This window comes from Fistularia commersonii, chromosome 32 (assembly GCF_037954325.1).
Source record: "Fistularia commersonii isolate RoL2024-O1a breed Wild chromosome 32, RoL_Fcom_v1.0, whole genome shotgun sequence".
Classification (NCBI taxonomy): domain Eukaryota; kingdom Metazoa; phylum Chordata; class Actinopteri; order Syngnathiformes; family Fistulariidae; genus Fistularia; species Fistularia commersonii.
The window spans coordinates 7,835,334-7,860,980 of NC_141315.1; the positions used below are offsets into that span (position 1 = coordinate 7,835,334).

At 47.3% G+C, this 25,647-nt stretch overlaps 1 protein-coding gene across 5 annotated transcripts in view; it reads left to right on the forward strand.

The window, feature by feature from the left end:
* The window catches only part of sdk2b (sidekick cell adhesion molecule 2b), a 306,191-nt gene that overhangs the window by 225,074 nt on the left and 55,470 nt on the right, over window positions 1-25,647 (forward strand). For all 5 annotated transcript variants that reach the window (XM_086139455.1, XM_086139457.1, XM_086139458.1 and 2 more), the window contains exons 3-7: window positions 1,890-1,996; window positions 4,837-4,984; window positions 16,529-16,662; window positions 20,517-20,628; window positions 21,288-21,478. In XM_086139455.1, coding sequence (XP_085995581.1) covers window positions 1,890-1,996; window positions 4,837-4,984; window positions 16,529-16,662; window positions 20,517-20,628; window positions 21,288-21,478 — 692 coding nt within the window. The remainder of the gene's footprint in view (window positions 1-1,889; window positions 1,997-4,836; window positions 4,985-16,528; window positions 16,663-20,516; window positions 20,629-21,287; window positions 21,479-25,647) is intronic.

A 25,647-nucleotide genomic window follows, 5' to 3' on the forward strand; every position in this document is an offset into this window, starting at 1 on the left:
GGGGAAGCGAGAGAGAAGTGATGTTTCCAGACTTTTGTAGTACACACCCGCCTTTTTTTTTTTTTTTTTTTTAACCAGAGGCCGGGGCCTTGAAGCTACATTAGCCACTTCTAGCCTCGTGCTTTTGAAAACCGTTAAAAGGGACTTTTTTGCACCGCTGGCGGGTTTTTGACGAGGTCGTAGGCGGCGTGAAGGAAGAACGTTTTCGTATCTTGTCATTTTCCTTCTTCTTTTCAATCCCGAAGCTCCGAACACGGCACTGACTTTGTTACGGCACTTGGTTCTACATCGGAGAATCAGACCTCTTTTTGTGTGTGTGCACGTGCGTTCCTAAACGTCGATACGAGGGATCAAAACATTTAAGATAAATCTCTTTATTTTTAGATTATATATCTCCGCATTCATGCTCTGAGGCAGAAGCCAAGTAACTAAGTAACTATTGCGCTTGTACGTATCTATATTATATGTGAATGGTCTTATATCTCGATATATATTGAATGTGTACGATTTCTGAATAAGACTGGACGCTAGCGTGCCTCTATACAACACGTGAATGAGTAAACGTACGGTTGAATGTCTGTATTTACCGCCAAATCGAAAATCGGAGTCGAAATGCAGCCGAGGCCGACGTGGCGGCGCGACACTTTGTTTAGCTTTTTGTTTTCGCTTTCTCACTTTTCATCCCCCGGCGCATTTTTTTTCTATCACGCCCGAGACGTCTTCCTCACGGATGAAGCGGTTATCTTCCACGGCTGTCTGTGCAGCACCGACGTACCGCCGGCGCCGCCTCCGACCTCAAGTCCCTCGACGCTTCTTCAGACCAAATGTTTATTTATGTAGAACGGACTAATTGCTCGCGGTTGTGGTGAAAAACCCGGCCGAAGGTCACGCTCGGAGTGCCGATGTGACAGCAAAGGGAAGGGAAGAGTTTATTTTGACATGAATGTGACGTGCCAGTACGGCGTCCAATTAAACATGTGCGATTCAGCCTCCCCGGCGCCGCCGCCGCGACCTTTCGCCGTCCGTCCGCCTTCAAAGATGGCGTACGCCGGCGATGAAAACCACCTTGATGCTCGACCTCGGCGGCTGCGTCCCTGAAGGGGCTGCGTGCGGAGGAAGAGCGCCCACGAAAGCGAGATATCGGCCTCCGAGCGAAACGGCGGTCCGGCCGTTTCACACGCCGCAGCTTTTGCATCCTTCTCCTCTTCCTCATCCTACCCTGACTCCCATCGACGCGGCGAGCCTGTCGCGGGCGGACGCGGGTCGGGGATACAACATCCCTGGAGCCGGCGTGCGGGTCGTCTTTGCTGTGAAAATGTATGTTACAGTGTCTCCCCCTGGCGGGGAGGCGATACTGCAGCCGTGGTTCCGCTCATGTCAAGGTCACGCGGAGGATGTCAACTGGCGGAGACTCGCAGATTCAATCTTTGTCCTGCAGGATTTAGAGCGTGTGTGTGCATTTGCATAAGAGACATTTAATACAGGTGTTTGTTTTTTTTATGCCGCCTGTCTGTGTGTGTGTGTGTGTGTGTGTGTGTGTGTGTGTGTGTGCGAGTCTCAGGGGAGGGTTTCACTCCGGTAGCCGGGTTACCCTCTTGAGCATCATTATCATTGGAATAAACAACAGCTAAGCTCCAATGTCCTCTGTGCCCTTGCTCCTATATTAGATGGTCTTAAGTGTGTGTGTGTGTGTGTGTGCATGCGCAAGTGTCTGTGTGTTTTTTCATGTTTGCATATTTACAAAAAAAAAATACTGTCATGATGGATTTACACTTCTTTTTTACACCCTTTATACACCCTCATCTCTATTTTCTGTGTGTGTCTGTTTGTATGTGTGTGTGCGTCTGCGTCTGTGTGTGTGTGTGTGTGTGTGTGCACACTTATAACAGGTACCTAATCCCCTCGCTGGACCGCTCCCATGCCGGCTTCTACCGCTGCATCGTCAGGAACCGCGTGGGAGCCCTCCTGCAGAGGCGTACCGAAGTGCAGGTGGCCTGTAAGTATCCGCCGGAGGGGGTCGGCTGGGGGGGAGGAAGGGGGGGGGGGGTGAAACGCAGATGAATGGACCTGACGGAGGAATAAACGGATGGATGATAGCTAGACAGACGAGGAGAACACACACACACACACACACACACACACACAGACACACACACACTCTGATTGCCTTTGTATGGTAGACTGATCCACCTGCATCCTGCTCCTCAGGGGAGTCATCAACTCCGTTTTTTTTTTTTTTATTTATTTCAAACTTATTTCCGCCCCCCCCCTCTATTATTTTTTTTTTTTTGTCGTGTCGGCTAAAACGGCGGGGGCGGGGTGGGGGTGGGTGTAAGCGGCGTTGCAAAACACAGTCCAATGAGAGCGCTCGGCTTCCGATGTGAGGTTTCCAGCAAACATCCGACCTTCTTAACACCCTATTAGCGACAGGCGGAGGCGTCCGGAGGGAATCGTCACCCCTTCGCCCTCCAACCCCCCCCGTTTTCCCCGTCGCTCCCTGGTTCACCAGCTTTCCCCTTGTTCCAGAGTGGATGTGACACGGCGCCGTACCTGAGCGCACAATGCAGCCAGCCAGGCGTGAGAGGGAGAGGAAGGGGGGTTCGGACTATCCAACTTGTCCACCCCTTCAGTTCCAGTTACCGCGGCCAATCAATCTCTGTTTATCCTCTCTCTTCAGACTCTCTGCCCAACACCGCTCTCTATTTACTTCCTGGTTTCCCCGTCCCGACTCTCTCCTCCCTCTCCTTCTTCTATTGCCATCATTTTTCTTTCTTCCGCTACCGCCGTCGTTTGCACTGTTTTTTTCTTCTTCTTCGCTTTTCAGCTCCTCCCCTTCAGGGGTCGCGACCTCTTCTGTTTGACCCTATTCTCTGTTTCCTCCTCTCTCACACCAACTGACTTCATATCCTCTTTTACGACGTCCAGAAATCTTCTTCTAGACCTCCTGCTTTGCAGCTCCAACGCCATAGTTTTCGCTATTATTATTTCTTATCAATAAGATAAAACAAACTTCACTCTTTTTCACAGCAGCGTCACAGTTAAACTGTCAAATAAACAGGAATATAAATATACAGGACTGTCTCAGAAAATTAGAATATTGTGATAAAGTTCTTTACCTTCTCCGATTAAAAAAAACAGATTCCTTTTCTTGATATTCTAATGTTCCGAGATAGGATTTTTGAGTTTTCGTAAAATGTGAGCCATAATCAGCAATATTAAAATAATAAAAGGCTTGCAATAATTCAGTTGATTTGTAACGAATCCAGAATGTATGACATTTTTGTTTTGTAATTGCATTACAGAAGATAAAAAACTTTATCACTATATTATAATTTTCTGAGACAGTCCTGTAAATATGTATAATATTTACATCCTGTAAATATTAATATATCATTTTTATGTATATAAATATTATGTATTTATTAATATATATATATATATATATATTAATAAATACATAATATTTATATCCTGTAAATAAAATGAGGAGACAATTAGAAAATAGCAAAAGACATCCACAAATAAAGAGCACAGAGAACAACAACATAAAGGATAAGAATGGACAATAGAAAGGAAAAAAAAAAAAAGAAAAAATGACAGTAAGCATGAAAATAAAAAACCTAAACTAAACCGTGACGATAGCGGGTGACGATAGCGGCGACAGAAATATAAATTATAATACATATGTAGATGCACTGCAGACAGTGAGGTTTCCACACTGTACACATGACAATAAACACTTTCAATTTTGAATAATTCCTTCCCGAGCCGCCCGATTTTCCCGTAATCTATCACCAAAGGGGGTGTCGAACTCGGTTCACCTGCGCGGGAGGCGGGACGGAGGGATATCTCCGTCCCGTTCGGGGCGGCGCGACGAGAAACGTGGCAAACACGGCAGGGCGTCGAGAGATTCTGGAGAGGAGGACGAACGCCGCGGCGCCCAAAACCGCTGATCAATGTCTGGATGGCGGTGGGTCGCCGGAGGGGGGGATTCGCACCCTTCCACAGATTTTCATTTCAGCGAAACGCCACAGCCGCGCCGCCCAAGCCCAGATTGCCTTTTCTTATTCTCTTTGAAAGAGAAAGACAGAAAAAAAGAGAGAGAGAGAGAGAGAGAGAGGAGATTGCCATCGACGCACAAGTGCTCACATCCTCCGTTCAAAGACTCGCACCTTGATCCCGCCGCCGTTCAAAGATATTATTATTTCTAAACTACGCCGATACTTAATTGAGCGTTTGATGTAATGTTCAAATAATCTCCCTTGAAAAAAATAAAAAAAAGAAAGAAAAAGAGACACGATTCTTTTCTCCGCTCTCGTCGAAGCTCGAGGAAAAAAAAAAAAATAAAAAAATAAAACGTTCCTTAGATATTTAGCTGTCACCTCTTCAAAAGCGATCTGCTAGCGCTCCCTCTTTCAGGCGGCGCTCGGAGAGGAGGGCGACGGCGGGGCTTCCTGCCGCCGCCGCCGCCGCCTCAGCAAACAAGTAAATAAATAAACAAACGGAGACGAGGGTTGACGGAGGCCGGGGGGGCGCGGGGTGAAAGCGCTTTTAACAAATGAAACGTATTAAGATAAAACGTCAGCTTCGAAGGCATGATCGAGATTGATTGTCCTCCACTGAGTAGGAATAAGAGTTAATTACCAACCTCAACACACACACACACACACACACACACACACACACACTGCTCCCTCTCTTAAGTGTTGCCATCCTACTCGATGTCCTGCGAAATGATGGGAAAACCACAACGACGTCGTGCTGACCGTCAAAAGTGGGCCGGGTGACCTTTGACCTTTTCTTTTTTTTTTTTTTTTTTCCCCCCATTCGCCGCAGTCATGGGCAGCTTCGAGGAGGGCGAGCGTGCCCAGTCGGTGTCCCAGGGCGAGGGCGCCGTCGTCCCGGCGCCGCGCATTCGCAGCTTCCCCCAGCCGCAGGTCACCTGGTTCAGGGACGGCCGGAAGATTCCTCCCAGCAGCCGCATGTAAGTCATCAATATTTTTATTTCTTCTATCTTTATTCTGTTTTTTTTTTCACCGCGGACTGTATTTTTTTTTTTTTCTTTTTCCTTCTCCTGCCTTTTGTTTGTCATTCACCTCGATGCATTTCTGCACCAAAAAGGGAGAGTCGTCTGGATTTCCACTGCGGAATAAGTGCCGAGCCCACATTTTTTATTCAATTGTTTTTTTTGTTTTTTTTTTGCTTTTTTTTTATTCCGTTGCTCGGAATGAAGGGAGGTAAGGGTGGATTTGCAGGGATTTGCAAGGGAGCCGCGCAGAAAAAAAAAACTCCCGTCGTGCCGCCTGTATGGAGTTCCTCTTTTTTTTTTTTTTTTTGCAGTTTTGGACACTAATTGAGGTTTTAGCTCAGATTACTAGGCCGGGGATAGGGCGCCGCTGAGCGTGACGCTTGGGCCGCGGGGGGGGTTTCTCTGGCGCCGAGACGTTTCGTTAAAGAGGCCGCTCGTCACATCTGCATCTCTTCACGGCGGGAGGTGACCTTGCCCCCAGTTAGAGTGAATCTTTCTCATCGGCTCCTCGTCGTGACTAATCGCGGCCCGGCCCGGAATGACAATGAGGCCGGAGACGGCGCCGAAGGCCCCGCGCTCTCTGGATGGAGAGCAGGTGGCGGCGCTCATATAGAAAGTCCTGTTCAAGGTAACCAGACCGATCGGACGAGGTGAAATCTGATTTCAGGAGCCGCCGTCAAACCGGGAAACTGGGTTTCCATTTATCGGACCGAGTGCGCGATCACGGTATTTCGTCTTTTTGCCATCCAGGTCTTCGAAGTGCGCTAAGCAACCTGAGATCCCCCGTCAGTGATGGGTTTACTACCTGAAAACATCAAACACAATCTTGGTTTCGACTTTTGAACCGTAAAACCCGTTAGAGCCTATTGATCAAAACAGCAAAGGGGAAATAATCCAGACGCCGATCTCTAATCCAGTCATCGCAAGAGTCCAATAGGAATCAAGCGTTTAGAGGGGCAAAGGATCAGAGAGGCAGGTTGTTCGACAGATGCTGGGTAGCTTCCTCCGGAAGGGTCTTCCTCTCAAACCTAGGAAGACCACGGATGAGCCCCCTCCCTCGCCATGGTGACCGCCCTACTTCCATACATTCTGCAAGGAGGAAGGGAATAAACAGAACGGATGTCCACTGGTAGCAGCACACACCGCTAAGAATGCTAACTCTGCACGTGCCACCAAGGTCGGGTCAGCATGTGCAAATGAGTACAGTTGATAAGAGCTCCTTCTTTTTTTTTTTTTTTTTTGTATTGAAAATCATTTAATTGAATTTGATTCATGCCACCGCCGTCGGCTTTTGTAGAGGCAGCGAATCTGACAGGTTCGGCGAGCGGGAGGCGGAGGTACGGCGGAGGCGTGAGGGAAATTTTGCCGTGATGAAGGCAAAAAAAAAAAAAAAACGTCCCCTCGCGACTTCCAGAAGACAAAAGACGCCACAAAGGCGTCGAGACCCTTGTCTCGGTCCTCGGCAGCTGCGGCGCGGCCGTGACGACCGTCGCCCCTTTCACGACTGTCTTGCCTCCCCGCCGCTCGTACCTTCCACCACCCCCACGTCCTCCCCCTGCTCCCTCTCCCCTTCCTCAGGTGTCATAACTTTAATTTGCAAGCTCCCCAGGGGGTCCGTCTTACAGCTTCCCTCCCCGCTCTCCACTTAATCACACCTCGGCGAAGGGGAGAAATGGGAAAGAAGAAGAAGAAGAAGAGAAAAAAAATATATAAATCAAGACCGGAATAATCGTCTCTCGCCAACTATAACAGCGAATCAAATATGGCCACGTCTCTTGCGGCGCTTCCTATAGGATCTCACGAGCGTCCTCTGCACACCGTGTCATTTAGCGTTCCCGCCGATGTTTCCGGACGGTTCGGTCGGATCGCGACACCTCGGGAAGGTGACGCAAACGCCCGCTTTATGGGGTGATTAAGCTCCGGTGGTCAAAGGCTTAATGTCAAGGTTCTCTCATCCACACCTCGTCTGGGGAAATGACCCGGCCGGGGGCGGGGATTGGAATTATTCCCGGCATAAAATGTCCACTAGACCCCGAAGGAGTTCAATCAGAGGGTGGCGGCGCCCGGAGACGCTTTGCGTCCTCCATCTGAGAGAGGAGGACAAGAAATCCATGTGAGAAAACCTATTTCCTGGCGGCGCTAATCCATGACGCGCACTCTGTGACACAGGTGTGAGGAGGCACCTTTGGAAGTTCGCTACTTTTCCGATAAATCTCCCCAGAAGCCTCTTCCCTTTGCACACGAGACAAAAAAAAAACATATTGCGCTGTAGGAACTTTTTGCAGCTCCTAGAATCTTTTCAGGAATTGGACTCCGTATATTCCCACAGTCATGTGACATTGGTGATTGGTGGAGTTTGTAAGCTATGCCTGTTAGCGTAGCTTATGGCGAACCATTACCAAAATATGGTGTTATGTTCGTTTTTTTTGCAGCTAAATGGACAGGGTTTCCAGGGCTCACAGTAGAACATCAAAATTTTGGCCAAAATAGTTAGCTAAGGCTGGGGTTCTTCACGCCACAGAGCAGCACAGGGAGGAAATAAAAACAGCCCCAGTTATCATTCTCGCCATGCAGAACAGGTATGCTTCGGCATCTTCGGGTTTTGGTTTTCAGTGTGGCGCTTAAGTAGTCACACAGGTCCCTTACTGACGGTGGGGATGCAAAACTAAAAGGCTAATTCTTGAAACCAAAACCCAGCTGGGCAACTTTTCTGTCCAACAGCAGCTAAAGAGAGCAAAGATTCATTTTATTTTCACCCTTCTTTCCATCCGGCGCGTTCGCTTCTTCTCCAGCTGTACCGCCTTTGCTATCTGAGAGGACTATCAAGGTGAAATATTCAAAATATCAAAATAGGAAAAGAGATGAAGAAAGGCAGGTATCTTGAGCAGCCGGCACCCTATAGCTGATTCGAAGAACTTGGTCTCGCCTCCACGCCGCCTGGGCTGGAGAAACGTTTTCCCCGCTTGACTTAATGCTGAGCTGTGCGTAAATCCAACCCCGGCTTCGATGCCACCCCTCCCCGCCTTCGTTACGTGGTGATGTAGAGCGGCGCGCCGGGAGGAAAAAGAACTTTCTCATCTGTAACAGTCATTATTCTTCCTTTATTGAATGGGAATGCGTTTGGCAGGGCCGTCTCCATTCAGCTGCCTTGATTTGTTGTGTAATTTTGGAGACTTAATGTGGTGTATAATCAGAGGCTCCTTCAGTAAGCATATTTGCACGAAATTGCGTCGTGCCACCGCCGGCGAGAAGGTGGGCTCCCCCAGCTGGAATGCTTCGGCGGCAGCGGCGGCGGCGGCAGCCTGTCGTCACACTATTTCACCCCTGACAACGATTTACCGCCCACTTTGTGGAATCTCCGTCCCAGAAAACATCCCGTTGACACCCGGGCATGGATTTATCTGCGTTCCGCCGAAAACAACATGGCGGCGGCGGTCGGTGTAGAGACAGAACACGGGGAGGGGGGGGCGTGACCTGCGGGTGTTGGTGGGAGGATATCGGCTTCACACACACACACACACACACACACACACATGCGCGCATCGCTGCTCTGTGAGTAATCTGCTGTAGCTGTTGATCAATTAATGGCCCGCGCCCATGATGCTAGGCTAGTGTCAGTCTGCTATGGATTCGCTATTAGTTACAAGGTCCAGCGGATAGTCGGGTCCCGTCGTCTCTTCACAACCGGTTCAGGAAAGAAAGAATGACACACCAATGGTAAATACCTGCGTTGCGTACAGCTGAAGTGAATTCAACGCGGCCGGAATTCCGCAAGCGCCAGAGATGATGAGTTTTCGGTCATCCTTAATTTCCACTTTCCGAAGAGCACAGCGTGAAAACGAACGCTGAGAAACCCCAGAAACCCCGTCGGCCGGAGAGGAGAGATCAAGATCAAAATAGACGAAAACAGAAATCGAACAAGTCGGCGGCTTTAATTAGCCAGGCCAAAAAATTCAGGATTCAAGAATTCTGAAATGTTTGTCTGGTTGTTGAGACCCTGAGGAGCAGAACAGAACCATGGATGGTTTCTAACCAGAAGAAAGAATGCTTTTGAAGTGTGGACGTATAGAAGAGCGCGATAAATCCCTCGGACAGACGGGATTCCCGATCGAGAAGTCATCAAGGGAGCCGACCCTGAACCGCGCTTCCTTAAGATCATCCGAGTGACGAACGCTTTCGGCAGAAAGAACATTTGTTGTCTACACGATGAAATGTAGGGTCTCCAGTGAACCTCCTGGATGTTTCTAGACTGAAGAACCTGGAGAAACCCCACGTGAACATGCAAACTCCGATCGGAGTCGAACCGGAGATCATGTGAGCTCATTGAGGCGACGACGGAGCTTTAGGGAAAAAAAAGGCATCCGACCCTCCCAGGGATGGAACCCGGATAGATTTAAAGAATTTCCGATCGCATTGCGCGATACCAGGTGATTACTCGTGCTGTGTGTGTGTGTGTGTGTGTGTGTATGTGTGCGTTATCTGGTTGAAGACTTCTTCCATTATATAATTCATGAGACCTTTGCAACCGGCGAGAAATTGAAAATAAGCCGTCCCGGAGACTGGAGCGAGAACCGTTTAACGGATTAGAAATGGCCTTCAGTTCTTTCCGAACATCCTTATTTGACCTTGCTGGTTATCGGGACTTTTTTTTTTTTTTTTTTTCCTCCCCTCTCTCGCACTCTCTGGCTCCCTCTCTCTTCGCTGTGGGTGTTTTTTGAACACTCTACAAACCGTTGGCAAACAGGGAAGCAGAAAAAGAGAACAGTGAGCCACAAATCTCCAGTTCATGCCCCCGGTGTGAAAACAAGTGGCTGTTTTCACGAGAAACACTCCCTCACCTCGTCACATCTCTGGCTCCTCCGTCTCTCCGACCCCAGGAGCTACAGCTTTTTTCTTTTTTCATCGCAGGTCTATTGAGCATTAGGTCATGCAGTCCTGCTGCCGGCTCCTGCTCCCCTTCCTCCTCCTCCTCCTCCTCCTCCTCCGCTCCCTCTTCCCTCTCAAGCTTTTCCTTCATCTGTCTACTGGCTGTAGTTTGACTAATACTTTATCCAGTCATGTGAGCCGCTTGATCCCGCCGACCCCTTCCCTCTCTCCCGGGGGAAACCGTAAGCCGTCCGCTGCCATTTGTCGACGTGTAATGGAGGTCCGGGGGCTGCTGGGATGGTGTTAGCCCCCCGCCCCGCGGTTAGGCGAGGAGGGACGGTCACAGTGGATGCCAAAAAAACCCCCCCGGAGTCTGTTAGGACAAGCCCGATTCTGTCACACTGTGTCATCGCTAGATTAACACTCCCAGACGTCCATCAGGGCTGACGCACCGAGAGCCCACAGCTGGACGCGAGGATGTGTTCTTAAGCTAGTCCCTCTGAAAAATGCAGTCCGGGGGAGCGGGGGCGGGGGGGTTGCTGTGTTTCAAAAGTGACTCACTGGCCACTTTTGGACACAAAACTTCCAAGAATGCGGTTCCAAGAAGCGTCCGGCTCGGATTTGGTTCCAGGAACGAGCCTCCACCAGGGGAACTTTTTGGTTTTGCATTCCCACGGGCGGTAAGGGACCGCGGCAAGGACCGGTGCGGCGCGCAGCTTAAGCGGCACGCTACAAAACAAACCACCGCGAAGAAAACACTCAAACAACATGGAGAGACAAGTTGCCGAAGCATACGTGTTCTGCACGGAATAATAACCATGGATGTTTTTATTTTCTCCCGCCTTGTGAGCGGCCCTGACGTTAGCAACCTCCATTCAAATTTTGGAGAAAATGTTGACGTTCCACCGCGTGCCCTGGAAACCGCTCTGTGACACGGCAGCCCGGAAGAGCTTGGACCTTTTCCTCACTCCGTTTCGTACTGCCTTTGGCCATTTTGCAGCAAGAAAACAAACAAGCAGGACCAAAACAATGGCGCCCGCGACCCGCAAGAGTTATCTGGCTATAGGCGTGGCCAATGACTTCTAGCAATCGTCAACCACCAAGGGGCACGGTAGTTCCTATGGAAACGTGAAAAGACCTTTGAGTACTTCCGGACGCAACAAGAAACGACCCGGTCCCTGGACAGATTCGAGGAACTGCAAAAAGGTCCTGCACTGCAGAAGGGGCTAATGTGTTGTCCCACTTCTGGTATGAGTAATAATTATATATTAGAATATAAGAAAATGGAAAACGCTCGCGGCAAATAAAACCCCATCCCTCTAATTCGATCGAACATACGCTCTCACCATAATTATTGATTAAAATGTCATGCAATCATGAAATCATCGGCCGCCGGCGGAAAAAAATCCGACCGAGGCTCAGAGCACGTGCGGGGAAGTCGCCGAGACTAGCGCTCTTTCAGCTTCGCGAGCAGCCGTCGCTGCACAAAAGCTGCAGGATTTGGCCAAGATGACATAGCGAGCGGCGGTCCAGGCTGGCAGGCGCTCCTGCGGGCCGCGTCTCTTCGGGGAGAATAATAATGGATCGGAATAAAAAGAGAAAGCGGGTAAAATATGCAGAGATGGGGAAAAAAAAAACACTCGCACACACAAACAAACACCCGGGAAGAGGCATGTTCACTCATACGCCGTGTCCAAATTCCCCCTATCTGCGGTTTGATAAATCCCCGCGCCGCGCCAGGAACACGCTAAGACATTGTTACAAGCAGCTGCCGAGGACAAAGATGATCAAAATGCATTCAGGCAGTATTTCTGCCAGCCGGTAAAAGAAAATAACCCTTTTTTTTTTTTTCTTTTTTATTACTGCCTCGAAATTCTTATCTCCCCTTTCTTCTTACCTTTCAAACCCAAGGATGGTCACTCAAGATAATTGGCTGATTTTATTCTCATTTCTTCAGCATCTTTCGGCCTCTGTTTCTGAAGCATACAGTGAGCACGCAGGTTATCCCTGAGGCGAGCAGCCCTATAAGCGCACACACACACACACACACACACACACACACACACACACTCCCAAAGAGTTTAGTTTTTGCCTGGACAGCGAAGCTAAGAAGTTCTGCCAACAACAAAAAACAGTGAGCCTGAGTTTTAGGCTATGGCTAGTGCTTCATGTTAGCAAGGACGGGCTGTGCTAAACAGCTAGCTAGTTACATTTTCCCTGTCGCTTCATCCTCGAGAGGCTCTTAACTAGCAGGTAAAGTTCTGAAATGCATCCCACGTTTTGGAAAGGTCCTTGGGAGTCACCTTCAATTCATCCAGCGCTCCGGATGCTTGACGTTAGCAAAGATTAGCTGTGCGAGATAGCTAGCATTTTGCAGGGGGTCACCTTGGATTCATCCGACGCTCCCCATGCTTGACATTACCCCGCGCAAGCTATTTAGCTAGTTACACCTGGCTGTCCCGACCCTTTACCCTGTCACTCCATCCTCAAGAAGCTCTAAACTGACAAGTAAAAAAGTAAAGTCTTGAATTTCGTCCCGCATTTTGGAAATGTCCTCGCGAGTCACCTTGGATTCAGCCAGTGCTCTGAATGCCTGACGTTAACAGACAGGCTGCGCAAGCTAGCTAGCGGGTTACACCTGGCTGTCCCCAGCGCTTACCCCGTCACTCCATCCTCGAGAGGCTCTTAACTGACAGGTAAGGAAGTTTAGTCCTGAATCCCGACCCGCATTTTAGAAAGGTCCTTGGAAGTCTCCTGGGATTTATTCCGGCGCTCGGGACACTTCCGCTTTGCCCACTCCGTCCCCGTCCCTGTACCCGTCCCGGCACCCCCCAGCCCTCCAAGGCATCCATTATTCATGGCTGTGTGTCCAGGATGTCACCGCTCCAGCGAGCTAGCATTAAATATTTACCGCAGATCATAAGCTGCGGCCATCGAGGCCCGCGAGCTCCTTAAGGAAGACTGTTTTCGGAGTCGGCGCGCGCCGGGAATCCCAGATGAGGCCCCGGGTTCTTATCAGGTTGGAGGTATTTTCAATCATTCAGTCGCTGGTGGGCTCACATATGTAATCCTCCTGTAAATGCTAACGCCGCTAGCAGCTACAAGCAGCAAATATAACGTCCTGTGTGATGTCGGATGCTCGCGCCGTCTCTGACATTTGCTGCACTTATTTGCACAGCCGTATTTTTCTTTTTTTCTTTTTTTTTTTTTTTTCTTCAGTTTCTCATCAGCTCTTGAGCTTCCTCAGTATCCCCCCGCTGATGAGATGAAGGTCAGGAAGGCAGAATGAGTGGACAGAGACGAGTACCAGGAGAGAGGCGGGGGTGTGGGGTTGTCGGCCATGACGACAGAAGGGTTTTTTTTTTTTTTTTTACACAATAGCCGACAGACGTGCACAACCGGAGGCGCGAATCACAGAACGAGCCCGTACACGCCATTATTGATTACAGAGACCGTTGTTATTCTACATTCCACTTCGCTCGGTAAACAAACGGACAAAGGGATTTACCAGAAGAGCCACTTGAACCGTACCAACAGTGTCTCTAATGGCCGGTGACGACGGTGGCGTCGGTAGGCCGTATGACTGCGGCATCTGTTTCGTGTTGCGGCGGTTTCGGGTTCTGGAAGCCGCGGTTGGAAATGTCGGCATCGCTGTTGCTTTTCATGCGAAAAAAAGATGTTGTTTGAGTCGAGGCATCGGGCCGCGGATCCCATCAGGAGCGTCCCGGAACACGCGTGCTAACAGACGTCACATATATTGTCACGTTTATCCCGTCACATGTTTATACTAATTATATGTTGTTTATGCTTATTTCTTTATTTCTATTTTATTGTATATTTTTAGATTTTATTATTTATATATCCGACTGCTGCACATTATCATTAACTACCTCTTCTGCACTATCCACTTCCTGCTGTGTGTGAAATTGAAATTTCCCCACTGTGGGATGATTGAAGAGATATTATTTTCCATACTGCAAATTTATTCATTTATTTATTCATTCATTCACTGTCAATAACACTTATCCCGCAATTGGGGCTGCGGGGAACTTGAAGCCAATCTCAGCTGACGTTGGTTGAATGCAGGGCCGCATATAGAGACCATTCACTCATTCATTTACACATTATATAGACATGCAACCATTCATTCACCCCTTCATTCACATGCCTGGACAATTTAGGGTCCCCATTGAGCTTTCTGGGTTCAAACCGGGGACCTTCATGCTGCGAGGTGGCTAACAACCCTACTGTACCTCTGCAGCGCTTCATTATTGATACATTAATATTGTTTATTACTTGGATTCTTTTATTTTTTTCAAGCGAAAAATCGAAGCGAAAGCACCAAATTTCAAAATGGAAATTATTCAAAGCCGACGTGACACACAACGTTCTTGACTCCGGCCACTTGCTCGACTTGTGGCATCAAACCGAAGCGGATTGTTTACGGTGGAGCCTGATGGACGCCTGGGGTTCCTGAACGCATCTGCGCCAAAACTGCACGGATCCCCTCGCCGTTAAAGATATCCAGCATTAAATCACTCAGGACCCTGCTGCCCCCAAATATGGCCGTATGCAAATGTGACCTTCAGGATGCGTCTTTCTATAATAAAATACAAAGTGTGACCCGAAAAGGTTTTTTTTTTTGGGGTGGGGAGGTGGTACCTCATTCTGGATTGGGGGAGGCGTGTGAATGCTGGACTTTTTTTTTTTGAATGCGATAAAAAAAAAAAAAAAGATGTGTTGAAGAAGCGACGAGGTCTGAGGAACGTGAGGGAAAACATCCGCCTCGATAAAGGCACACGAGAGAGAACGCCGGCGGCGTCCATCGGGGACGGCGGGCAGCGGAGGAGAGGAGGGGCGGTTCCGATGGCGGCGCTGGCGAAAAAACGCCGCGCAAGATTTAGTGCCTGGTGACCACCTGCTGATAAAAAATGGATCAGTGTTTATTTATTCTGCTATCCCTTCCGCAGCTGACAGGGGAGGTGCTGCTGTTTCCTGCCAAACGGCGTCCGCTGCCAGAACGCCGGCCGCAGGAAGCAGAGGGGTACAAATAGCCAATTAAAAGCCACGGGCTATTACACAAGGCCTATCACGTTTTAGAACAAACCATAAGGACGACTATGAGCGGGGCGCGGCGTGTCGATATTTATGCCCCGCTCCTTCCGCGCCGACACATTATTCACACATTGTAAATCGATGCGCCTAATGCTGTTTGAACGCTACAATTATAAAGTTAAATGTTAAACGCCCTTCGCTGCCGCGGGGACCAGGATGGACGCAGCCAGGCACGTTTTCTCTCTAATTATTCCAACACCATAAAAAGGCTTTGGATATTTTGCTTTTTCTGTCTTATTTGGATTTGGTTTGTATCCACCCAAGGAGGGGTTAGAACTTTCTGCATAACAACAAGAAGGTTGTCGTTTCAATTCCAAATCCAGTTTCTTCTCACAGGCCAAAAACATGCTGGAGGTTCTTTAGAGACCCTACATTGTCCTGGATATGTGAATGAGAGGGTGAACAGTTGTATACCTCTATATGACTTGTCAACAATTGAGTGAATAGTTTCTATCTATCTACTGTATTTTGCATACTGTAAACCGCACCAGATTATAAGGCGCATGATAAAACATACGGTATATAAAGCGTCAGTTTAGTCGAACATTATCCATCTCATTTATCACGCTTTGTTCCCTTGAAAACGCTGTTTGGTCTTCTTTACCTGGCGCAGTTCATCTGCTCACTTCCTCCACTTCTGTACCATTGATTCCTTAATGTTGAATTCCCATCATCTACTGCGTGACGGATAACCTTGAATTTGAATTCAGCTTCGTAAGCATGTTTCTTAACAGGAGCCGTTTTTGGGGGTCCTCATACACACAAATATACAGTAATATGATATTAAAGCACAGTATGTACCGGTATTACAAAAAATGGCGGAGTTAAGCGTATGACGTACTTTTCTCCGATTGGTTTATTGAAGTGAGGCTGGAACAACGTTGTATTCCAGCACTACATAATTAGTTATCTAACGTTGTCTGACGTTGCAACCTATATTCAACCAAGGACCCATTTTAACACGACGTCCTCTTGTCAGGTTGGAACGGTCCGATAATCAATCAAGCGGAGCGGCTTCGGCGTTTACCAAAGTTGCACAAAAACATTTCGACAGATGTCTGAGCGCAGTGTACCACATAAAATTGGTTGGAGGTCAGTAAGCACAACAAGAATTCATACATAAGGCGCACTGGATTATAAGGCTCACAGAGAAATTCTAAGTGTGCCTTATAGTGCGAAAAATATGGCACATGAATGAGAAGGTGAACAGTTGTATGGCTTGATGGTCCATCTCTTGCCCAAAGACAGCTGGGAAAAGCTCCAGGATAGATCCTATAGCTATGTACTGGACCATGTACTGGACTGTATAGTCCAGTACATGGTGACGTGACAACAAAATAATAACAATAGAGTGCAAATTACACAGTAAAGTGCACTATTACACTAAACAATACAAATTGAACTGTAAAATATAAAGTGCAAGCAGATTCAAACCGCTGGTATTGTTTCTTCCTCTTGCAGAATTTGATGAAACATCCTGTTTGTTTTTTTTTTCCCCTGTTTCGTTGCTTCCGTCAGTGCCATCACTTTGGACAACACGCTGGTCATCCTCTCCACGGTCGCTCCCGACGCCGGCCGCTACTATGTCCAGGCGGTCAACGACAAGAACGGCGAGAACAAGACCAGCCAGCCCATCACCCTGTCAGTGGAAAGTGAGTACTTCAGTTTCACACACACACACACACACACACACATGCACACACTATAACAGCACAGACGTCGTGGCTGCCGGAACTCAGATTATCCTTGAAGCTTGCATCACGAGGTCCTGACGCGCTGACGTACAGAACCATCCAGTTCATAAAAATCCTGCTCGGTGTCGACCTGGAAAATGCGGCGTTAACCGCAGCGTGTGAAGTGAGTGCGTTTATCTTCCGGCTCTGTGCTATACACTTTTTTCTTTCTTTCTTGTCATAAACGACACCACTTTTTTTTTCTTTTTTTCCGCCGGCCAACCAGACAAATCTTGCCAAGTTTAAGTTTAATTTCACGCTACACATCCATCCTACCCCCCCCCCCACCCCCACCCCCCCCCTGCTTTCGTAATAAGCCAGCCAATCCAGTTGAAGGTTGCTGCAGAGACGCACTTTTCAGGACCCCCCATCCGAGATGAGACGTGCTACGTCTCCATGCCTGATATGGTTTTCCCTCCGGCTTCTCCGACGACTTAACGCAGGAAAACGGTTCTGCAGGAAACAAATATGGTATAAACAACGCTCCTGTGCAAGCGGCGGAATCGCCAACCGGAACGCCATCATCCAGCGGGCAAAAAAGTACGGAAGGACATTGGGCCTGTGCGCTAACAGACCGCTAAGTCGACCAATAGCTCGCTGACGGAGTGCACGGTGACATTATCGTAACTTTAAGGAGTAATAGCGCAGTTATGGGCCAATCTCGGCAATCAGGTTTTATTTGGCTGGACTGTCGCGTGGCTGCCGTATTCACAAAATCGCTTCAGTTGCACACACACACACACACACACACACAGCGAGAGAGGGCAATCTACAGGGACAGGCGTGCAGCCGGTCTGTTCTGCTGCCAAGTAGTTCTTAATATTCACCGGCATCCCGAGCTCCCAGAACAATACTAAAAAAAGAAGAAGGGGAAGAAGAAAAACTCAGGATACGCAAATTATAACAATTCCGCCGGCTCCGGATCAGGAGTGTGACATGGAAGCGGACGGCCCTCTCACGACACGCCAGGGCCGGCTCAGTGTGCGACGGGATGGGGAAGGAGACGGCTGTGAGGTTATTACAGCTGACAACACCAGAGCGTAGAAATAGCCCGTGGCACGTATAGAGAACAGTGGCAGAGCTGATAATACTTGTGTAACACACACACACACACACACACACACACACACTTCAGACCAGGCCGGCTGTAGGGACCGGTAACGCTGAAGATTGTGTGCGCCGGTATGCGAATGCTTACCTCACACACACGGGCGCGCGCTTGTGTATCTGTCAGTATCTGCTGTAGCAGCTGTTCCTGCAGTGACACCTCTGACACCGCCTTTCCCATGAGCCTCCCTGTCTGCAGCGGGCGGCGCTCTACCCAAAGCCTGGACCGGCGAGGCGGACACGGTCGCATTTGTGTCGTGCATTCAGTGAAAACGTTTTAAAAAAAGAAACGTGATTAAAATTTCTACAGTGCTGCAAAGCAGGGTGTTTCGTTAGCGGTACCGTTTGACGTGTTCGCCGCCTGCGTGCAGTTCGGCGGCGAGCTGTGACTATTAAATCTCGGCCTCGTAGTCCCGGGCTCGTGCTGTCATCCACGGCGGGTCCGCGCTCCTTTCAGAAATCTTGTTTTTCCTGTCAAAAAACTGAACCCTGGCGCGAGAGTTGTCAAGCCCTGACAGTTTACTCCCAACTTACAATTTAGTCGCCGCGCCTCGAAACACCAGCTGTGAATGAAGGGACGCGTCCTCTGTCGCAAGAAGCTAACATGCTAACTAGCTGAGTTTGATTTGTTTGAATGAAAGGATGAATGTCTCTAAAAGGTTAAGTTGTTTTACGTCTTTATGACATGTGAATGGGAGAATTGTTGCATGTCTTGATTTTTACTTGTAAATGGGAGTGATAGATTATAACTCCTTATATGGCATGCTAAAATGAATCATAAGATAAGATATGAGATATCATGGACCCTCGCTACTTTGCTGATTTTTTTCTGTAATTCAGTTCTTGTAATTTATCATTCTTTTCATTATTAGATTTTTTTTCATAATGAAATAGCCATATTCTAGCCGGAGAAGAAAAAAAACAGTAAAAAATACAGTCAAATTTTATCAAATGAATAAACTACAAGATCTCCTTTGCTAAACAAGGGTTAGAGGGTCGCGAACTTTTGCTCCTGCCATTGTACCCACGCGAGATCTCATATGGAATAACATTGGCTAAGTATATCCGTACTTGTCATGCGATTGGCAGATTGAGCATGTTGTACCGTTCCCCATGTTGATTGGTTCATGATGAGAAGCAGCTGATCTCCTTGTAGGTTGTGCCCAGCATACATGTCCTGCCCCAAATACAATATACTGTCCACTTTGTTGATAACAGTTTGCGAAAGGTTTGTAAAGGGTTGAGCGGGGCTCGTTGAGGGCTAATATATCTGCAAATACCATCAAAATTATCACGTCTCTATTCACTTTTCGTGTGAGGTCTTAGAGCGTTGGTTAGGGTCCAGTGTACTATATTGATCTCCAGAGGGGAACAACTGCACAACAACAACAACAGGATCAATAAATATGGATATAAATATAAATAGAGCGACAATTAAAAGATAGCAAAAGACATCCACAAATAAATAGATAGCAGAGTGAACAACAAGGATAAGACAGTAACAAGGATAACAACAACAAGGAATGAGACGGTGACTGGTTGAATGCTTGTATATGTGATTGATTGCAATCGGTTCAGTATGAACCCCACCTCTCACCCAATGACAGCTGAGATAGGCTTTCGCCCCCCTACGACCGAGAGTGAAGGATAAGTGGTTTAGATAATGAACAAATGAATGAATGCATCAGCTTTCTGTGCTAAGAGCTCCTCTTGATGTCACATTATGCCAATCACTTCCTGTCTGCAGCACCACGTTTGATATGACTGATATAACAATGAAGTATTTACCCCTTTGTTCGTCTTAAATATGGAGAGGTTGTTTTTCTGCTGCATCAAAACTCTCTATTGTTCAAAGTTTCCATAGATTTTGTTTGTTTCCGTGCGTGTATGTGTGTGTGTGTGTGTGCGTGTGTTTGTGTGCAGCATGCAATGATCCAAGATTTGTAAAATTGAGTCACGACAGCTCCTGAAGCTACATCTGACATGTTCAGCCACAAGCAGACTCCCAGGGCATGATGGGATTGACGGATCAGTGTGAGCTTTTTTTTTTTTTTCCTTTTTTTCTTGCCACATCTCAAGAAGCACACACACACACACACACACACACACACACACACAGACTCATACACACCCACGTATAGTATGTGCTCACTCCCTTTGGCTGTCAGTCTCTGATGCTCCCAACACACAAACACATTCGGTTAATGCGCATATGAAAATGCATGTGTGTGTGTGTGTGTGTGTGTGTGTGTGTGTGTGTGTCTTCGCAGCAGTCTCTTCACCCCTTCAGCTTCATGCTGGTCAGCCAGTATTTTTCTACTTCTCTTTGTGGTTCTCCAGTCGACATCTTATTATACACAGTCAGTGCACTGTCTCATCCTATTGGGCCTGTCTCTCTGTCAGAGCTCAGATAGTGTGTGTGTGTGTGTGTGTGTGTGTGTGTGTGTGTGTGTGTGCTGGTCAGTTTCAATATTTCACTTCAAGGAGCCCCCCCGCTGGGCTGGAAAGGAAAAGCAGGACATCGGTGTCCGGAGAATCCCGCTACATCTGACCGCAGACGTGCTGTTTAAGACATAATTGTTCAACTAGCATGTTAGCACGTTAGCCCGCTCGTGTCTTAACCCCTTTGTTTTCTCCCCGGTTTGTGCGTCACCTGTTTCCCTCAGATGTCGGAGGTCCGGCAGACCCCATCGCCCCCACCATCATCATCCCCCCGAGGAACACCAGCGTGGTCACGGGGACGTCGGAGGTCACGATGGAGTGTGTTGCCAACGCCAGGTAAATCCACTGACTTCCGAGGCCTTGAGGATTTTTACAGATTTTATTCTTTCGTGGAACAGGTTCTCTTGAGCTTACATCCTTCCCGCGTGCAACCAAGCAAGAGCGTGTGTTAGTGCGTGGGTGTATTCAATGAATAAATACATATGAAATTGACATTACTGTTAATCGTAAAAGAAATAGAAGTAGTATTGTACTGTATTTTTTTTCGTTTAATTTTAACACCCTTACCACCAGTAGTAGTAGTAGTGCCTTTTTTATTGAGATTATTTTGACGGTTTCCAAAATAAAAATCACTAAGGGCAAGTGAATGTACTTAACTATGGAAAGATAGAGGCAAAAGTTAGTTAAGCATTCAGGCATTTGATGCATAAGGGTAGACAGAAGCAGAAATTGGTAAACTATTGGGACATTTGCATTATATTGGAAAAATGGAGGCAAAAGTTAGTTAACCATTGGCACATTTGCAGTATATTGGAAAATGGCAGGAGGAGTTGGTTAACCATTTGGGCAATTGGAGTAAATGGCAAGACGGATGCCAAAGTTGGTTTACCACCTGGACATTTGCAGAGTATGGGAAGATGGAGGCAGAAATGGTTTAACTCGTGAGATATTTTCAGTAAAGTGTTCGTCCAGACTCTTCATTTCGCCCACCGCAGGCCCCTGATCAAGCTCAGTATGTCATGGCGGAAGAACGGCGTGCTGGTGACCAGCGGCCTGAGCGACTTCAACCGCAGGCTGACCATCCTCAGCCCCGTGGTCGGCGACGCCGGCTTCTACGAGTGCGAGGCCATCCTCCGCAGCAGCAGCGTGCCCTCGGTCAGCGCCGGAGCCTACCTCCACGTGCTCGGTAAGAACGTCTGCACATGAGTCCCTTGACGTGGTAATCGGTAAGACACTTTGTAATAAAATCATTAATGCATCGCATTCAATAGGATCCATTTATAGTGTAAGGGTACATAGAACATTTTTAAAAGTTGTTTAACTTCGGTGTGTCTTAAATCTATGCATTACTCAAGACCCAAGCGTTTTTTTTCTCATCATGCAGGGAAAAGAAAATTTTGTCTGGACTCCCATTATTTTAAAGATGAATAAAAACAGAGCAGCATAAATGTTTAGTTAAAAGTCAGTTTGTCATTTCATCAGTATATATACTAGTAAGAACTATATACACTCATACACGTATATATTATATTCCTCTATGAACACTACATCTCTTTGATGGGTTATTTCTTTCTAAAATAGTTCGTTTTTCCAACTCTTATTGCACATTTTCCCCACCGGCTGTTACCGAGTTTTCAGGCGTGACAATGACATGTTGTAAAATATTAATAAATGCCGCATTTAGCACCCGGGGGAGAAATGCAGTCTGTCCTCCCAACAGTTTTTAGATTTGTAATAACCGATCCACGCAACAAAAACTCTAAAACGACTAATTCATACTCTTATGGCAGAATAGGACTAACTGATATTCAATTGACTGGAATTTAATTATAAAGCAATTTATTCATGAATGAATGAATGAGATATAAAACAACAACAAAAGCAAAATTGAGTGTAATTGTGCATTCACCGCCGCCAAGGTCGGCTAGAGCAGTGTTTCTCAACCAACCTGATGATCTCTCGCGGCACATTAGTGAGCCATGAGAGATCATCTGGTGTGCTGTGGAAGAATGCCCACTTTCACCCGATTGGTCCAAAAACGATTCATTCAATCCAAATAATGCGTTTTTGTGTACCTGTGTATCTACCTTCTGCTGCACAAACAGAGGAATTTGTTCGGAATATGCGATGCTTTGAGTGAGACAGCAGCTGTGATACGAACCTCTTAAAAAAAAGAAAAAGTACTGAATCAAGACCTCTGGTGTTGAAAAACATTCTGACCCAAATAAGGCCCAAGTATGAGTAAAAAAGCTGATCGTGAGACGATACAATGAAAGTTAGATTGAGTTTGGATTCACTTTTCCTGGGGAACCAACTGAGCCAACTTGTCCCTGGCGTGCGGGGAAAAGCTGTCCAAAAGCGCCGTCGTTACAAGTAAACTTAAACGCCTTCTCCGAACTAAATAGCCTTCACTTCAAGATAAGAACGCGGACTATTTTGTTCGTCTGCATAAACAGACTGAGAGACAGGCAGCGTTATTGAGGAAAACCACCAAGACGAGCGAGAAAGCTCTGAAAGCTAGCTGCGAAGTTGCTGAACTCATCACTAAATCCAAACAGCCACACACCGTGACAGAGACATAAATACGACCTGCCTGCAAAATCGTCGCAGAAGAAATGCTCGGCCCTGACGCTGTTAAAGAAATCGCCCGAGTCCCGTGCTCAAATAATACCATTTCCAGACGCTTTGATGACATGTCTGCAGACATTGAAAAGTGTGTTCTGGAAAAGCAAACCTAAGGATATTAGTGGACATGCGCAACTTCTTGTAGACAAAGACAGTGTCAGAGAAAATTTTGAGCAAAGAGAAGTTAAGTGGCAAAACTACGTAAGTGTTTTGTGCACTGATGGAGCAGCTGCTGTGTTCGTCTGAAAGTGCAGCATCCAGATGTTACCGCGACGCATTTCATTTAAGATTTCATTGAACATGTTTTTGACATATTTATTTGGTGGTTTGCCGTATGATTCCGCTAATGTAAAATATGTGCCGTGGCTCAAAAAAAAAGTGGGGAAACACTGGGCTAGAGCCAAGAAATCCCCGGAAACCTGAAGCACATCCAACCCGCCGCCTAGTCAAAGAGAAAAGAAATAGCTGTAGAAAAAGAAACAGAAGCTTTTTTTTTTTTTGTGTGGCCTGATTGTTGAAAAGGGTTGTCCCTTAACGGGTTTATCTATTGATGATCTATTTCCTCCCGTAGGTTATCATGTTTGCAGATGACACTGTGATCTGTAGTAAGAACAGGGAGTCTGGGGTGGAGAATATAGGGAAGTGGAGGAGCAACTCAGAATACCTGTGGAGGAATGAGAGGGACCTAAGATGGACGTGAAGCTCCAGGGAGTGGAGACAAGAAGTTGGAGAATTTGAGGCGCTTAGGCTACCCAAACTAGAGCAACGGAGAGTATGGAGAAACCTGCTCAAGCAGGTTGGAACAGGTGCAGAAAAGTTTTAAGGGTACTATCAGATAGAAGAATATCAGCCAAAATGAAAGGAAAGGTGTACAAGACAGTTGTGAGACCAGTGGCAAACTCAAGGCCTGCGGGCCAAATGTGGCTCGCCAGCTCATTTTATGTGACCCGCGAGAACATCTTAGAAGGTTTAATTGTCTTAAAATAAATAAGTTGATCATAAACTGCATTTCACACCATTCATGCCGATCATGTCACCCGCAAAGTGACGGCATCCCGCCATTAGATTGCATATCCACATCACATCACTGCCATTTTAAACGAGTGGAATTGAGAAATACAAGTAATCCCTAAATGTCCAGAGGGAGGAAAGTTGATGCAGATGGAAGGCTGTTTCAAGAAAGACTGGAATGCATATGTAACATTTGGGATTTGAACGAGTCATAAATTCAGTGCTATTTAACATTAAGGAGTTGTTACATTTAGTTACATCAGGGGTGGGCAAACTACGGCCCGCGGGCCACATCCAGCCCGTTGGTCTTTTTAATTCGGCCCGCCAAAGATTGGTGCAGATTTCATACTTGATGTGAATGATTGGATCAATGAATGTGGGCGCTTAAACAGGAGATGATTTCATTCATTCATTCATTACTTTTTTGGGAGCTATTAGGGAACACTTAAGAATTTTCCTGAGCTGAATGACACAGATTGGCTTTGTGATTCAGCCTTTACTGTGGACATACTGACACACATGAATGAGCTGGATGTGAAGCTACAAGGGAAAAACCGGTTTGTGCAAGCAAACGTTAGAGACTTCAAAACCAAGCTGGTTTTATTTTCTAGGTAATGTTCAGGCAAATGTCAGACGAATCTGATATGTTAACAAATGCATTTTTTTTTAATTTTTTTTTTTTATACATGGTATATTTTGCTGACGCGGCCAGTCTGTCAAATTTGAAAAGTCAATGCGGCCCCTGACCCAAAAAGTTTGCCCACCCATGAGTTACATTTATACTGTTGCTGTTACATGTGGCCCTTTGAGGTCGACCATTATCCCAATGTGGCCCTTTGTGAAAATGAGTTTGAAAAAAAGACAGGAAGCAGAGCTGGAAGTCGCAGAGATGAAGACGTTGAGGTTCTCTTTTGGACTGAAGGGGATGGATAGGATCAGGGATGAGTCCATGAGAGGGGCAGATAAATTCCAACTGAGATGGTTTGGACATAGACAGAGGAGGGATGGTGAAGATTTGTATCCTAAGGTTGGAGCTGCTATAGGAAAGAGAGAATGCAGAAGAGAGGGTTAGACGGAGGCACGTGATAGGCTGAGGCGCCTCCTGAAGGGAGCGTCCGGAAGGGAATAGAAGATGAAGAGGGCTAATACATTTCCTCGGCGTCTGATATCATTCTCCGCCTGCACAGCGGGTGATCTGACGCTGCCCTCCGACGTCAGCGCGTCGGGCCGGGGATTCTGAGACGCCACAAACAGCCGGTGAACTTTGCGTTTTGAAGACCCGGCGGTTCAAACAAACACACCACCGTGACATTTATATTAATGCTATTATAGTAGCGTCCCGCTAAAGGTGCAGTTGGGATGCGGCGAAGCTGAAAGCGTTAACAGTTAAAAGGCGAAGGCGGCGGTAGGGGGGGGGGGGGGTCTAATGTCTGGCCCGGAGAAACTGTTTAATAGCGTCGCTTGAGTCGCCTCGGTTCCATCAGGCCGGGACGCTTTGAAGTCTCGGAGCTTGTGATGTGACTCAAAGCAGAAGGTGCGCTGAACTTTTCCCTGAGCTCCGGCTCCAAGGATGCATTCCGAATGGAACAGGAATACCAAATGGTAATTTCTTTTCGACGAAAACCGCCGTGTAATTCCGTCGTCTCCTGCTTCTTTCTCTCCTCCTCCTCCTCCTCTTCTTCGTTCTCAGCGGCGCTGAACCCAAGTCGGGTTAATACG